At 36.9% G+C, this 17,229-nt stretch overlaps 1 protein-coding gene across 1 annotated transcript; it reads right to left on the reverse strand.

Moving 5' to 3' along the window:
• Positions 1-1,388: 1,388 nt before the first annotated feature.
• Positions 1,389-1,802, reverse strand: LOC149176050 (auxin-responsive protein SAUR19-like). The gene has a single exon (XM_089421329.1). The coding sequence runs from the start codon at positions 1,800-1,802 to the stop codon at positions 1,389-1,391; it is 414 nt and encodes a 137-aa protein (XP_089277455.1).
• Between the last annotated feature and the right edge of the window lie 15,427 nt (positions 1,803-17,229).

A 17,229-nucleotide genomic window follows, 5' to 3' on the forward strand; every position in this document is an offset into this window, starting at 1 on the left:
AGAAATTCATAACCTATAACCTCAAGATCAAGGCAAATACTCCCTATCTTATCCTCTTCATCAACGCTGCCATGTCCCCCATTGAAAGTGTGGCCATGTTTAGATATATGATGTATAAGAAGAAGCTTCACAATATGGAATCTAAGAGGCTCCCAAAAATTGCTTATAACTCGAGTCAAAACCCCCACCTACCCCTTAAGCACTGGTGGCATCAAGATGCTCAGTCTTGGCTCCACCTTTGGGGGATTAAGGAGGAGATTAACATGGGAAGCAATGACGGTAATAAAGATATCATTACCTCTAGTTTTAAGGACAACATGTGGGATGCTAAGGAGCTAGAGGGTAAAAGGAAGCTAACGTACTATAAGGAGGTGATCAACCTCACCCTCCATAACCAAAATCAACTCTCTATGTTGAATAGAACTAGGAAGAAAATGAAAATCTCTAGTATCAGAACTAACTCTCATGAGCTTCAGAGTGAGACCAGTGTTCTACTCCCAAGATTCCCTGGGACTATAGAATTTGTCAAATTTGCGATACTAAGAAGGTGGGAGATGAAAAGAACTTCCTTTTAGACTGCCGACTCTCACCCACATCCACTCTCAATTCCCTCTCATCAATCACACCTAAAATCTTCCTGACTTGTTAAGCCAACCCAACTATAATGATCTTGGAACCCTTCTTTCCCCACTCTTTGATAACAAAAGCAAGATTTTGAAAAATGACAATTATACTCTCATTTCTTAAGGTTTGATAGACCACATTGATCTTAATAAACATCAATCATCATCATCATCATTAAATAATAAATCATATCTTTCATAAATATTATTATTTAATCAAACATTTCATTCATTATTAATTTATATTATTATTAATAAATTTATATACTTACTAAAAATATTCTTTTGATATCAAATCCAATCCATTTAACTATTAAAAAACCATTGGGATTACTCCATTACCATATAAACCACACTTACAGCATGATAATATTTAATTGCAAAGTATTAGTATTATCTTCACCCAATTTGTTTGGTTTTAAAAAGAAAATAAATATACAGCATTGATACATTATTAATACATTTAATTATTAAAAAAGCAAAATTCTTCATCCGGATTACTCGATTACAATATAAACCACAGTTACGGCATAATAATATTTAATTGCAAAGTGTTAGTAATAGCTTCACCCAATTTGTTTGGATTTAAAAAGAAAATACATATACGACATTAATACATTATTGATACAAATTTTGTATATACATATGATAATTCAACTACTGTACATATGAGTCAAATTCAGCGAAATGATTTCAGCGGAGGATATCGATAAAAAAAAGTATGAAATATTTCGTTGAATGGAGGGGCCTCTTTGGTTTTCCACACTACCTTTCCTTCGCATTGAAATTCAAGACACCATGGCAAGAGCCCTTGGTAACTAGATACTCGTTTCTCTCAATCAAAATCAGCACCTGCTTGAAAAATGATACTTCACACGGTATGGTGAGGACTCCCTTATGGACGAACCCGAACTCCTCCTCCGCCTTCTGCAGCAACGCTTGAAAGCTGGGGCGCATCAAGTAACCAGTTGGAATGACAAATCGCCTCCTTTGGCTCCCCACGTAAACCGCCAAATAACCCTCCGGCACGTCCGCGGGCGGGTAGGCGTGCCCACATTCATTCCCATTGCGGACCGAACGCGAGCAGCCCAATAAGGCCTTGCGGTCACTATTTTCACCCTCAGCCGGTGACTTCTTCACCATCCGGCCCAGTTTTTTAATAAAGCCCGTTATGTTCATTCTGTGCGCGCTCATCACCCATAGCTCGGAGTTGACGGAATTGTTTATTTTTTCCTCTGTTCTTGAAAGGCGGAGATTTAACGATGATCGAATCTATTCATCGTCCGCAGTGCGTCACCCATAGGACGTTAGATTTCACATATGTCTTCGATGTAAATCCTCACGACTCCATTACAAATGGCAGGCATGCCCAACTGTGTCAGTCACACTTGTCTTCAAACCCTTGAGCTGTCGGATGGCTTGTGGTTTCAGAATCTCATCAGATCTAAGTCGACAGATCCGTCATGGATGACCTAGACCTTCTGAAATGATTGTGGTTTTCATGTGCCTGGGATTGATAGATATGGCAACGGGGATTATTTCGATCAAAACTTTAATATTAGCTAGAGTATCTGATTCTATGGTTTTAATTCACAAAACCACAATTCAGAACCTTATCATCTTAATTTCTGTTCGTTTTATGGCTTTAGAATAATGTGCGTGAATTTGCAACTTTATATTACACAAAATTCGGATATCTAATGTACATCATGATTTTTTTTAAGTGAGGATTTGAAATTCTTCATGATGCATCGCACACCAAAGCCATGATCGATCCTCTCTTACGAAACAGGAATTAGAGATCATATAAAGTTGAAAGATAAACCCACTCTTACCTCTTGATTACAAATAAGAATAGACGCACAAGTCTGGAGAGTTGAGAACCTCAAATGACACAGCCAAAACAACGCAATTAGGAAACTGTTGAAAATCTGAGGACCCTAGGGACTTTTTCTCTCTTCCCAAGACAGGACATTTGGAAATAAATAATTGGTTCCAAGGTGCTGACAAGGCAGATGATGTGGTCGTATGGTGGACATGTGGCAGTTGATTTTGACATTTTTTAGGGCCTAATGGGGAAATTCTTGGTGACACATGACTAGAAGGGTCCACGTGGAAATGATTATGTCAGCGTGACGTAAGTCAGATTTTCGAAGGAAAGTGATTTTGTAACCTCGTGTTTAAAATGTTTTATAAAAATTCTGATTGGATGGAGGGGCTCTAATGTTGTCAGCACGTGGTGATTTTCGAAGGAAAGTGATTTTGTAACCTCATGTTTAAAATGTTTTATAAAAATTCTGATTTGATGGAGGGGCTCTGATGTTGTTAGCACTTGGTCATGAGGACAAGGGACCAAGGACGTAGAAAACGTGGAGCACCTAGGTGCTATGTTCAATATTGAAGGTTAGAAATCTCAGGCCCCTTTTGAAATTGTAATTTTGAAAATATCCCAATGGGAGGGGTTTCTAATGTGTTACTAGCGCTTGGTTTCGAGGACCCAAAAAACTGAGGGTATGGACCAAGGTTGAGCACCCAAGTGCTATGGAGCTCATTGTAAGAGAGATAAATCAAAACTTCTTCATAAAGATTTCTCGAAAGTGTTCCGATGAGATGGGCTTCGATGTTATGTGGCACTTGGTTGCATGAATTCAAAGAACCAAAGGCGAATCACGAATACTAAATGGAGATAAGCCCTTGACAGGAGCCCGAAGGATTAAGTGACCAAGCCATTGGTCATAACACCTGATTCTATGGAGGAATTGCGATAAGAGGGATAAGAGAAAAGGGGCTGAGGAGCATTGGAATTTTAGGTTTTGGTAATGTTCGTTTTTATAATAGTTATGATAAAGGAAGGCTCTCATATTGCAGCCCCCTCCCACTGCCCCTCCCCCCCTCTCGAGAGCTATACTAATGGTGAGAGGTGTTGGTTCTATGGCATATGAACAGTAAGGAGCTAAGCATGGGAGGGCTCGAGGCATCAAATTTGAGGATTTCATAATGTTTCTTTTAAAAGTGTTATGATGTATTGATCTTTGATACCATACTACAAAAAAAATATAGAAAAGTAAAGGAGCCCAACATGTAAAAAAATAATTGAAAATTTATCTACAAGAATGGTGTAAGAATAGAAAATACAGAGAATGAACCAAATGAGACAACACTATTACATGGACTAGTTAAACATATGTGATAAAAATCAACACATAAGTTAATGTGAAACGCGAAAAAAAAAAAAAAAAAACCAAAAATATTCAAAATTAAATTTCTTTTATACTATATAATATAACATAACAGTGAATTAAAGAGAAATCGATTTATAAATAATATTAAAATAAAGAGAAATCAATTTATATATAAAATCAAAATTTCATAAAAGTTGAAATGTAGGTAAAAATAAAATAAAACTAGTTAAAAAATAATTACATCCACTTTACACAATCCACTGTGGCGGAGATTTAGTATCCTTAAATGAGTGTAAACTTAAATGCGTTTAGTATCCTTAAATGAGTGTAAACTTAAATGCGTATTCGATATGGTAGATATGTCATCGTGGTTGTAAATATGTGTAAACATTTAAGTTTTTATTCAATATTGGAGTAATAAGAAATGTTAGTATCTATAAAATGTAACATTAAATGAGATAATAATAATAAAATGTAATGTTGGTTTAATTTAAAAAAAAAATAATAAAAATAATATGCAATTTTGTTTTTATCAATAAAATTAAAACAATTTTTTTTAAATAATAATAATAATGTGCATATCACATTAAAATAAATTCAAATAACAATGATTCATATTTAGTAACATTTTTTTTTCAGAAGAAAAATCACGATGTATTTATATCAAGGAAATATAAAAAGCAGAAATACATGAAAGGACGTGTGGGAACATAAAAATATAAAACTTTAATAAAATTATAATTAAAAGTATATATATATATATATATATATATATATATATATATATATATTTGCATATTAATATTTTAATACTTTAATTGTAAATATACGTATTTTAATAATGATTTATATTTCTAACTATTATATTTTGTAATTTTATATTTAAATTTTGTTAATAAGCATGAAAAATCCCAATATTTACAATAAATTTCTTTTCTAAACTATATATATGTCTATCTTACCATTAATGTTATATATATATATATATATATAGATATAAGGCCAAAATGAAAAAGCATTGAAATATTAGAGGTCAAAATTAAAAGGGAGTGTCGAGATTGGGGAGACGATCACGTCGGAACTTGATATTAGAAGAATGGGAAGGAAGGTATATCGGGGTCTGATACCGAAAGGTTGGACATCAGAGTAGAGGGCACATCAAAACCCAAATCTTGGAGGGTCAGTCATTTCAAGATATCAGAGATTGAAACCTCGCAACTTTTTAAAATATATAATTCTTTATAAGTCTCGATACCCTTGAGAAGGGGAAAATACAAAGGAAATCGTTGAAAATTCGAGGACCCCAGGGACCTTTTCTCTGTCCTCAAGACAAGACACTTGGACGCAGATAATTGGTTCCGAGGAACTGGCGAGGCAAATGATGTCAGCATGATGTGGTCCTACGGTACACACGTGGCAATTTATTTTGACATTTTTGAGGGCTTAATGGGGAAATTTGGGTGACACGTGTCACCACCAAGGAGAGTCCACATGGAGATGATGACATCAACATGATGTCATTTTGGAGGTGGGATTTTCGGAGGAAAGCGACTTCGTAACATCTTGTTTAAAATGTTTTATAAAAATTCTAATTTGATGGAGGAGCTCCGGTGTTGTTAGCACTTGGTCATGAGGACTCAGGGGACCAAGGACGTAGAAAAATCGGAGCACCCAAGTGCTATGTTGAATATTGAAGGTCGGAAATATCAGACCCCTTTTGAAATTGTATTTTGGAAAAGATATCAATGGGAGGGGTTTCTGATGTGTTGCTAGCACTTGGTTTCAAGGACCCAAAAACCAAGGGTGCAAACCAAGGTCGAGCACCCAAGTGCTATGGAGCCCATTGGAAGAGAGAGAAATCAAAACTTCTTTATAAATCTTTATCGAAAGTGTTTCGATGAGAGGGGCTTCGGTGTTATGTAGCACTTGGTTGCGAGCATTCAAAGAAAAAAGGGAGAAACACGATTACCAAATGGAGATAAGCCCCCAACAGGAGCCCGAAGGATTAAGCGCCCAAGCCACTGATCACGACGCCCGATTCTATAGAGGAATTGCAATAAGAGGGATCAAAGCAAAGAGGTTGAGGAGCATCAGAATGTTACGATTTTGTAATGTTCCTTTTTATAGGAGTTACGATAAAGGAAGGCTCTAAACTGTATCCTGCCCCCCCTACCCCCCCGCCCCCCAAGTGCTATACCGATGGTTAGAAGTGTTGGTTCTATGGAATATGAACAATAAGGAGCTAAGAATGGGGTGGCTCGAGGCATCGAAATTTGAGGATTTCATAATGTTTTGTTTAAAAGATTTACGATGTATTGAGCTATGATAGCTTAACACAGAGAAAGATATAGAAAAAGAAAGGTGCCCAACATGTAAAAACATAATTGAAAATTTATCTACAAGAATGGTGTAAGAATAAAAAATGGAGAGAATAACCAAATGAAACAACACTATTACATGGACAAGTTAAACAAATGTGATAAAAATCAACACCTAAGCTGTTGTGAAACAAGAAAAAAAACCCGAAAATATGTAAAAAAAAATAAAAAATTATACTATATAACATAGCAGTAAATTAAAGAGAAATCAATTTATATATAAAAATTAATATCGAAACATCATAAAAGTAAAAATGTAGGCAAAAATAAAATAAAATTGGCTAAAAAATAATTTCATCCACTTTACACAATCCATTATAGGAGATTTAGTATACTTAAGTGAGTGTAAACTTAAATCCTTATATTCGATATGTTGGATATGTCATAGTGGTTGTAAATGAGTGTAAACATTTAAATTTTTATTCATTATTGAAAAAATAAGAAATATTAGTATCTATAAAAAGAAACATTAAATCAGATAATAATAATAATAAACGATAATGTTGGTTTATTTTTTCATTTTTTTTAAAGTAATAAAAATAATATGTAATTTTGTTTTTATCAATAAACTTAAGAGAATTTTTTAAGAAAATAATAATAATATGCATATTACATCAAAATAAATTCAAATAATAATGATTCATATTTGGTAACATATAATTAAATAAATTCAAATAATAATAATTCATATTTGATAACATATAATTAATAAACATATGAGAATTTAATAAAATTATAATTAAAAATAAAAATATATATATATTAATATTCATTTGTATATTTACATATTAATATTTTAATTAGAAATATACATATTTTAATAATAATTTATATTCCTAACTACTATTTGTAATTTTATATTTTAATTTAATTAATAAACATAAAAAAATATTTATAATAATTTTTTTTTCCTAAACTATATATCTATCTATCAAAAACTATATATCTATCTATCTTATCATTAATATTATGTACATCATCACTCTCATATATATATATATATATATATATATATATATATATATAATTAAAAATTACATAAATTTATCTTAACCCCATAATTAACTCAACCTTTACACTTAAAAAAAGGGTTCGCCTTTTGTTACATAATTTAAGCCTGACCATTACACAACCTAAACAACTCTAATTCCTTCTAATTTCTTATTAAGAAAAGAAATTACCCACTCTTGAGTAAACGAATTACATGATTTAAATCTGGCCATTACGCCACTTATAAGGACCATAATTCCTTCAATTTTATTATATGAAAGACTCGTGAAAGTGCCGCTGCTGCCCCAGTTGATGACTCATCGGCAGGGTTGGAATTTCAAATGAAACCCGCTCTTCAAATTTAACGATTTCCACAGTTTCCAGATTCATTTTCATAGTTTCAAATCAGAATCATTTTCATAGTTTCAAATCAGAATCATGATGGTTTTGTAATTTTTTAAACTGTATTTAAAAGATAAATCATCTATCCGTCAAATTCCACTTTGACTTATCAGATTATATAATTATGTAACACCGTTTTTGAAAATCCTTGGACAAGTATTTTTTTAAAATTTCAATGATTATTTCATGAATTTAGGTTGATCGCAGATTTCTAGAACAGAATTTGACAATGAGGACTCTCTTGACTTTCAAATTCCTAAATATTTCCAAAACTTTACAATCTGTAATCTACATAAAGTTGTCAGTAATTTCTCACCCCTCTGATGACTTTGTTACGAATTTCAAACCCCTCTGTAGAGTCTCTTAGGGCATTGTAAGAAATTAGTAGACAAGAGAAACTGTCGTCTCTCACTAGTCGCTTTCTCTTCAACGTTATTCTAGAGCTACAAGATGCTTCATCGTCCAAAATTAAAATGTCGACCTTGCAGAAGGCTTTATGTCGCTTTTTCCTGACCATCCATGGCCACAAGTCACTCTGCCAACTTCACGAAAATGACTCGGCTTTCTGCAACTTACAATGGACGATAAATGCAAAGTACTTAAGCCATGTGCTCTTCTACATACAAAGGTCCATGGAATGGTGGTTTTCATAAAAGTCAAGTCATAGTTAGTGAAGCATATTCCATCATTAAATAGGTTGTTGCCCGGATCCTCATTTCATTTGGTTCCCTAGGTCATGGAGATGGCAAGTGCCCCAGAAACTCAAATGCTTTATTTGGTTGGTGGCTCAAAACTGAATTTTGACATGGGACAATCTTATTAAGAGGGGATCTTAGGATCTGGGATGATATAGCGATTGCAGGGATCATAAAGAAGACATTTTTTATTTTTTTTACATTGCACTTTTTCAAAATTGGTATGGACTTATGTGTTGAACCTGTTTGATTTCATTGCTGATTTGGTAAGAACTGACATAGCCATGTGCCTCTAGTAGTGGATTATGGAATACAAGCGTTACATATCACTTCCCTTCTTTCTCCTATGGGTTACTTGGAGGGCTTAAGGAGCACTCATATAAGATACGGTTCAACTGGATATCCACAAGTCTAGCACAATGATCGTGGCTTACTACAAGGAATTTGTGACCATGGTCTTCAAGGCCCCTAGATCTATTCGATTTCCTAAGGACCTATGGATTGAATTCCTTGTGGGTTTCTTTATGGAGACAATTCATTTGGTTCTTGTGGGAGTGGTATGGTGATTCATCTGGATCCTGTTCGTTATTCCCAGTTTCATTAGCATAGTGGTAAAGGATTGAACAGTAAGGAAAAAATTCTTGCTTTATGGGGCGTCCTATTATGTGCTATATGGCTTGGTTTGAAGGAAATCGTTGTTCATGGTGATTCCAAGACTATTGTTGAGTAGGAAAATGATAGATTCCAAATAGAAACCTGGGTTCTCTCCAACTGACAACACAAGATCAGGGTGTTGATTTTGGACTTCGGAAGGATTTTAGTTTCTCATATCTTCCATGAACAAAATAGCAAGGCTGACAGATTTTCCAAGGAGGGATGCAATGTGGTTATGGTTTCAATCAACTTCCAATCATTTGGCAATGGCGATTGCTAACATTTGGCCATATCATGATATGATGATATGATGGGGCAAAGTATGGTACAATTCTAATTGCAACATATATGTTTATTTTTCTGAATTTTGCTTAAAACTCATTTAGTTTTTCTTTCTTGGACTATTGTCTTTTATTGAATAGAACACATAGTAGCTAATATGGACATGGACCTGCAGGAAAGTCTACAGAGATGTCTTTTGTTTCCAAGCTTGTGGATGCATATGTACTTTCTTTATATACATTTTTTCTTTCTAGAATTTTTTTTTTTTGTAATTTGTATAATTTTTTTTTTTGTAAGTGATCATAGATTATTTATATTACTTTAACGAAACCAAAGTACAAAATAGAAATTGGTCTGCCATATCGGAAACCAAACTAGCTGCAGAAATAGATAGTCTTAATACTAATTTTGTCCAAAAATACCATTAAGTTTTTATGTTTCTGGTACCTCTTAAAAGACTCAATAAACTCACTACTCTGACTACGATTACTCAGAGGTATGCCTATCTGACATTCCTTAAAAGCGTGTTCTACAGACCCGTCTTTTACAAAAAGAACTACTAGACTACATAATTAAACTAATATCTAAGTTATTGACACAACCATTTGTTGGAAATTTCTGGTAATTTCAAACACAAAAGAAATTGCACGGAGAACAACACTCTGTTTTAATATAGGATCTTAATCATCACAAAAAAAAATTGTTACAAAATAGTCTTCCTCTTCAGAGGGATTACAACAGGAACGTTTCAGTTCCAGAAACTAATTTCACTATCTCAGCACTGCTGTGCGTTTCAGAATTTAAAAAAAAAACTCTCTTTTTTAATTCTACACTACTGTGTCTGCCCTTGCATTTTTATATATAATGAACAACACAAAAAGATCTTACATACATTTTGCTTGTGCCTCTTGAGTCGGTTGTGTGGAAGCTTATAACTAATAAATGCTCTGCGGCCAGCTCTGCTGTAAGAAACCCATAATCCTTTTAATGCACCTGCACGTGGCGCGTCCTTCTTGTTCTTGGCCATGCTGTTTATTAAATGTTGTAGCTGAGCATTCAATGTGCAGGAGCTGGATCTGATCTTCCTCTTCCTTTGGGAACACAAATGAGTAAATGGCGAAAAGACAGCAATGGCGGTGGCGTGAATAAGCCAGAACAAATAATGGCCGTTGGATCAGAATGTATGGACGGCTGAGATCAACAGGGCAGAAGGCGCGATCTGCGATGGCACAGGTCGCATCGCAACATTGCGGATGGCTTAACGCGCAATGGCTTAAGGTTTGCGATCTGCGATCTGCGATGGATCGCATCGCAAGATCGCAATCGGCCCAAATCAGAGTTGCAACACGAGGCAGCGTGGGTAAGGATGCGATTTGCGATAAGATCGCATCGCAGGTGGAAAACTGACTGTTTTGCAGACGTTGTTGCTGTTCAACTGTTTTACTGCAGTTGAAGTTACATTCCAACACTCCCCTTTAATTTCAACTGCTGGGTTATCAGTCATACCCAGGCATTTCCTGAAATGATCAAAACTTTTCTTTCCCAATGGTTTTGTCAAGATGTCAGCTAACTAATCCTCTGTTCTGTAGTGCTGCAAAACAATCTCACCATTGTTAACCAATTCACTTATGAAGTGAAATTTGGTGTCTATGTGCTTTGTCCTTTTATGAAAAACAGAGTTTTTAGACAATGCTATTGCCGAGCTATTGTCACAGTAAATGGTTGTGCCCTTTTCTTGTTTATGACACAAATCTCTGAGAACTCTTCTCAACCACACTGCTTGGCATGCTGCTGCTGTTGCTGCCACATACTCTGCCTCAGCTGTTGACAAAGACACAACTGGTTGCTTCTTGGAAGCCCATGAGATGGCTCTCGATCCCATATGAAACACATATCCCAATGTGATTTTCCTATCATCAACACTTTCAGCCCAATCACTGTCAGTGTAACCTGTCAACATGAAACTTTCAGAAGAGGAGTATAAAATACCAAACCCCTTCGTTCCATTCACATACCTTAGAATCCTCTTGGCTGTCTGCCAATGAGTCTCTTTCGGTCTTTCCATAAATCTGGAGATTAAACTCACAGCGTGCATAATGTCCGGCCTAGTTGTAGTCAAGTACATAAGGCTGCCAACTATGCTCTTGTACAATTTTGGATCAAAATCCTTGCTGTTGTCTTCTTTGGTCAATTTCAACCCCATTACAGTTGGAGTCACAGCTGCCTTATTGTTCTGCATGTTAAATCTCTTCAACACTGCTTCTACATATTTAACTTGAGAAATGAAAATACCATTTTCACTTTGGTCTACTTCAATTCCAAGAAAATATCTTAAGAAGCCCAAGTCATTCATTTCAAATTCACTTTTCATGACTGCTTTAAAATCAACAATGAGAGAAGCATCATTGCTAGTAAAAATTAAATCATCTACATATAAAACAACAATAAGAATCTTATCGTCATTCTCCTTTATGTAGAGTGTGGGTTCACCATCACACTTATCAAACCCATTCTCAATCAGATAAGAATCTATTCTATTGTACCATGCTCTTGGAGCTTGCTTCATCCCATAAAGAGCCTTCTTTAGTTTGCAGACTTTATGCTCTTGGCCTTCAACTTCATAGCCTGGAGGTTGTTCAACATAAACCTCTTCTTTTAACACTCCATTCAGGAATGCAGATTTAACATCCATCTGATAAATCTTCCATTTGTGTTGTGCCGCAATAGACAACACTGTTCTGACTGTTTCCATCCTTGCTACTGGTGCAAAGGTTTCATCATAGTCTTTGCCTTGTTGCTGCTTGTAGCCTTTCACAACAAGTCTTGCTTTGTGCCTGTCAATCTTGCCTTCAGCATTGCTTTTGGTCTTATAGACCCACTTAACTCCAATGGCATCTTTGCCTTCAGGGAGGTCCACTAACTCCCATGTTTTACTCTTCTCAATTGCACCAATTTCTTCATTCATTGCTTCAATCCATTTATTTTCATTTACAGCATCTTCAAAATGAATTGGGTCATCAACATGACAATACAAAGCGAATAATGAATTCAAACCGGTATTGTTACTTACCTCTCCTTGTTCATAAATCTCATTCAGAATTCTGAATCTTGGTCTTCTTGGTGTGCTTGGAGTTCCATCCGAACTTGAGGGTATTTCTGATCCTTGTGGTGTGCTTTGAGAAGCACTTCCTTGACTTCTCAAGGCTGTTTGAATTCCAGCTTGTGGTGTGGTTTGTTGTACTTGTTGTGGTGGAGGAGGACCCACCAAGGAAGGATTATTTGTTGTTATCCCTTCCTCTTCTTCTTCGTGAGACACAATTGTCTTCACATTCACTGTCTTCTCTAAGCTTCCATCCCAAGCTTCATCTTCAATGAACTGCACATCTCTGCTTACTATCAATTTCTTAGTGGATGGATTATAGAGTTTGTATGCTTTTGACTCATCACAATAGCCAATAAAGACACACTTCTCCCCCTTACTGTCAAGCTTCTTCCTTAGCTGATCTGGTACATGTGCATATGCTACACAACCGAATACTCTCATGTGAGTGACAGTTTGCTTTTGACCACTCCATGCTTCTTCTGGTATTTTGTTCATGACGACTTTAGTTGGGCATCTATTCAAGATGTAAACTGCGCAAGTGACAGCTTCTGCCCAATACTCATGCGGCAAGTGTTTTGCCTTCAACATACTTCTAACCATGTCAAGAATGGTCCTATTCTTCCTTTCAGCAACGCCGTTTTGTTGAGGTGGATACCTCGCGGTGAACTGCTTTTGTATGCCATTTTCTCTGCAAAAACACAGAAAGTATTTGGAGATGTACTCTCCTCCTCTATCTGTTCTGAGCACTTTGATATAATGCCCACACTGCTTCTCAACAAGAGTTTTGAAGTGGCGGAATTTCTCAAACACTTCACTCTTCTGTTTCAGCATATACACCCATGTCTTTCTGGTGTAATCATCAATGAAAGTTAAAACATATTTATTTCCGGCAAATGATGGTATTTGCATCGGTCCACACACATCAGAGTGAACAATTTCCAAGGGTGCTTTTGCCCTTATACTCTTTCCTGCTGGAAATCTTTCTTTGTGTTTCTTGCCCAAGATGCAGCCTTCACAAAGGCTGTCTGGTTTCTCGATCAATGGCAATCCCTTTACCATTCCCTTTCTGTGCAACAGATTCAAGCCTCCGAAATTGAGATGTCCAAATCTCAAGTGCCACAACCAACTCTCATATTTCACTTGTTCCTGAAAGACTTCTTGTGTTACAGGTGCAATAGTTCTTCCTTCCTTCAAATCTGCCCTGAGTTTGAGAGGAAATATTCTATTGCTAGTCATTTGCACCTGTGCAATGATCTTCTTACTTGGAGGTATGTCTCTGATTGTACACATATCATCTTTGAAGAACACATTGTAACCTTTGTTAATGAGTTGTCCAATGCTCAAAAGATTACATTTCAGACCAGGTACATAGTATACCTCTGGCACAATCATCTTTTCTCCATTTCTTGCTTGGATACTGACTCTGCCCTTACCCTTGACAGATATCTTACTATCATTTCCTGTTGTTACCTCAGATTTCACATTTTCATCCAGATTGGCAAACATTGCAATATTTCCAGTCATGTGATTACTACAACTTGAGTCTAAGAACCAAAAATCTTCTTGTTTGTCTTGTGCAATATTACATGTTAACAGCACAATCTTTGGATTCTTATCTTCTTCATTTGCAAAATTAGCATTCTGCCTACTATTCATGTCATTTTGTTTTTTCCTACGTTCATTGGTGTAGTGCTCATATTTCTTACGATAATGACATTGGACTTGGGATTTGTCATACCTTTGTCCATGAGCTTGTTGTTTGCTTGAACCTTCATCTTGGTTCTGATTGCAGCTCCTTCCGCTTGTGCTTGCAGGATTATTTCTGCCTTTGTTTTGGCTTCTTCCACGACCTCTGTTATTTGCTCTGCCTCTACCTTTTCCTTGGCCAAAAGACATCTAAGTCTTGAATGCTTGCTCAAAAGAGGAATCTGTTCCTCTACTCAGTCTGTGCTCATGAGACATAAGAGAAGCACTCAGTTCATCTACTGTGAACTGTGAGAGATCTTTTGTTTCTTCTATTCCTACCACAATAGCTTCAAACCTTGAGGGTAAACTTCTCAAGATCTTCTCTACAATCCTTCTTTCTTCAAGAATCTCACCATGAGATCTTATCTGGGTTATCAACCCAATAACCTGAGTGAAGAATGAATCTATTGTATCAGATTCCCTCATGCTGAGTGTTTCAAAGTCTCTCCTCAACATCTGCAACTTTGCAGTCGTCACCTTCTCCATGCCTTGATAGGCAGTTTTGAGAATATCCCATGCCTCCTTGGATTTTGTTGTTGCTGCAATCTGTGGAAAAAAACTTTCATGTACTGATTGGAAGAGAAAAAAGAGGGCTTTGGCATCCTTCTTCCTGTCGCTCTTCAACTGGTCTCTTTCTGCTACTGTCAAAGTAGCCAATGTTGTTGCATCTGCAGGTTCAGCATAGCGAGTTTCAACCAGCTCCCATATTCCTTGAGAAGCAAACAATGCTTTCATTGTTATGGACCAATAGTTGTGATTTTTCTCATTAAACTGTGGCAGTTGGGAATTTGTCAAACCAGTTCCAGCATCTACCATCTTAGCCTGTATAAATAAAGAAGAGATACTGACTGCATAAATAAAAAGAAGAAAAAACTTTCTCTGTTGGAGAAAATCTGCTCAATAAGCTTCTTACAGCTCCTACAGTGAAAAACAAACTCTGTTTTTGACTCATTGAGTGCCTAGACTAGCTCTGATACCATGTTGGAAATTTCTGGTAATTTCAAACACAAAAGAAATTGCATGGAGAACAACGCTCTGTTTTAACACAGGATCTTAATCATAACAAAACAAAACAAAAAAACTGTTACAAAATAGTCTTCCTCTTTAGAGGGATTACAACATGAACGCTTCAGTTCCAGAAATTAATTTCACTATCTCAGCACTGCTGTGCGTTTCAGAATTAAAAAAAAAAAAAACTCTCTTTTTTAATTCTACACTACTATGTCTGCCCTTGCATTTTTATATATAATGAACAACACAAAAAGATCTTACATACATTTTGCTTGTGCCTCTTGAGTCGGTTGTGTGGAAGCTTATAACTAATAAATGCTCTGTGGCCAGCTCTGCTGTAAGAAACCCATAATCCTTTTAATGCACCTGCACATGGCACGTCTTTCTTGTTCTCGGCCATGCTGTTTATTAAATGTTGTAGCTGAGCATTCAATGTGCAAGAGCTGGATCTAATCTTCCTCTTCCTTTGGGAACACAAATGAGTAAATGGCGAAAAGACAGCAATGGCGGTGGCGTGAATAAGCCAGAACAAATAATGGCCATTGGATCAGAATGTATGGATGGCTGAGAGCAACAGGGCAAAAGGCGTGATCTGTGATGCCACACGTCGCATCGCAACATTGCGGATGGCTTAACGCGCAATGGCTTAAGGTTTACGATCTGCGATCTACGATGGATCGCATCGCAAGATCGCAATCAGCTTAAATCAGAGTTGCAACACGAGGCAGCGTGGGTAAGGATGCGATTTGCGATAAGATCGCATTGCAGGTGGAAAACTGACTGTTTTGCAGACGCTGTTGCTGTTCAACTGTTTTACTACAGTTGAAGTTACATTCCAACACCATTGACACAGTAAACCGGATCGGGGCATTCCCATTCTTGAACCTCATTTCACAAGAGATGGAACCACCGCTCAAGTCACCACTGGAGGGTCGTTTGAGCCATTGGCTATGTGAACTTTATACTTCCGCAAGCAAGCAAGTTCTCCTTTCACATCCCCCAAAGATCTATTAATATTATGGATATACTTCAGAAAAATGGTGAACATAGTGTTCATGTCGCTTATGTGGTCGTCTTGTAATTTCTCAATGTTCATCAACCCCTTCCAGACTGATTCAATAACTTCTGACCATTGGTTGATCACCCTCAATTGAATTAAGGTCCCCAACTAACCATTGGTGCTTTCCTCAATGCTTCCGTTTGCATCTTTCCCACTAGGGTCTTTACATGCCATGCAGTTTCTAGGGTTTTATGGCAAAGAGTCACTCGGGTCTGGGTTTCACCCATGTCAATAATCCAGTCCACCTCTTGCTCAATTCGACTATCCAAGGTAGCCTTTTTTTGTTTATGGAATTCTTCCTCCCAAACCTACACCACTTATTTTCCCTTCTGTGGAACCCTAGAATGTTAAGCATCCGCTGTTGCCCTCACCGCCATATCCATGTGGAAACTCTTACTACAACCCGCCCCTTTTTCCTTTGCCCTAGGTCTCCCTCTCGGCCTGCCCATAGAGTATCGAACCTTATCCATTCTTCGGGCATAAACCTTTCCCGACTTCATTACTCCTCCAATCTAGGCCCTGTTATTCCACAACTTCTCAATTGCCATCATCACTTCCTCCGATCTATTGACGATAGGATTGTGATTTTGCCTGAGCATGTTCCGTCTTTTCCTATCATTCACCATGCTCAGTGGTTTGTACAGGATAACAATCACCATTGGCTACCTCTCATATGTATCCTTTGCTGATATTGTACCTGCCAACCTCATACTCACCTCCTTATCATTTATGAACTAGCCTGCATGACATACCTTGATGGAGGGGTTAATAACTTCACCACCTTTTGACCCTACCTTGCCCATGCAATGATCCCACATGCCCATTCTCACACCTCGACTTAAACTTTCTCTCGCTTCCATGATTGCGAATTAATCAGTAGTGTGAGCAAGGGGGCCTCTGCCAGAGCTCGGGCCCTCCTCCGCCTCTGTGATGTCCTCATTGTCGACTATCATGGAGTTGTCTCGTACTGCCAATATCCAACATTCTTCCTTGAATTGTCTCTCTTGGAGATCCGTCCAAGTCATGTAAGTAAGTGTTTGTGTGTTGGCTACCCCTTCATTTGCCAATCTGTCCGCCAAAGCATTTGCTGACCTCCAAACCAA

This window comes from Pinus tabuliformis, chromosome 4_1, assembly GCF_031772625.1.
Source record: "Pinus tabuliformis cultivar Carrire ecotype Pingquan chromosome 4_1, CPIR1, whole genome shotgun sequence".
In the NCBI taxonomy this organism is placed as follows: Eukaryota; Viridiplantae; Streptophyta; class Pinopsida; order Pinales; family Pinaceae; genus Pinus; species Pinus tabuliformis.

Excerpts from the sequence above, each read along its gene's own strand:
- LOC149176050 (XM_089421329.1), bottom strand. The coding sequence starts at position 1,802 with ATGAACATAACGGGCTTTATTAAAAAACTGGGCCGGATGGTGAAGAAG.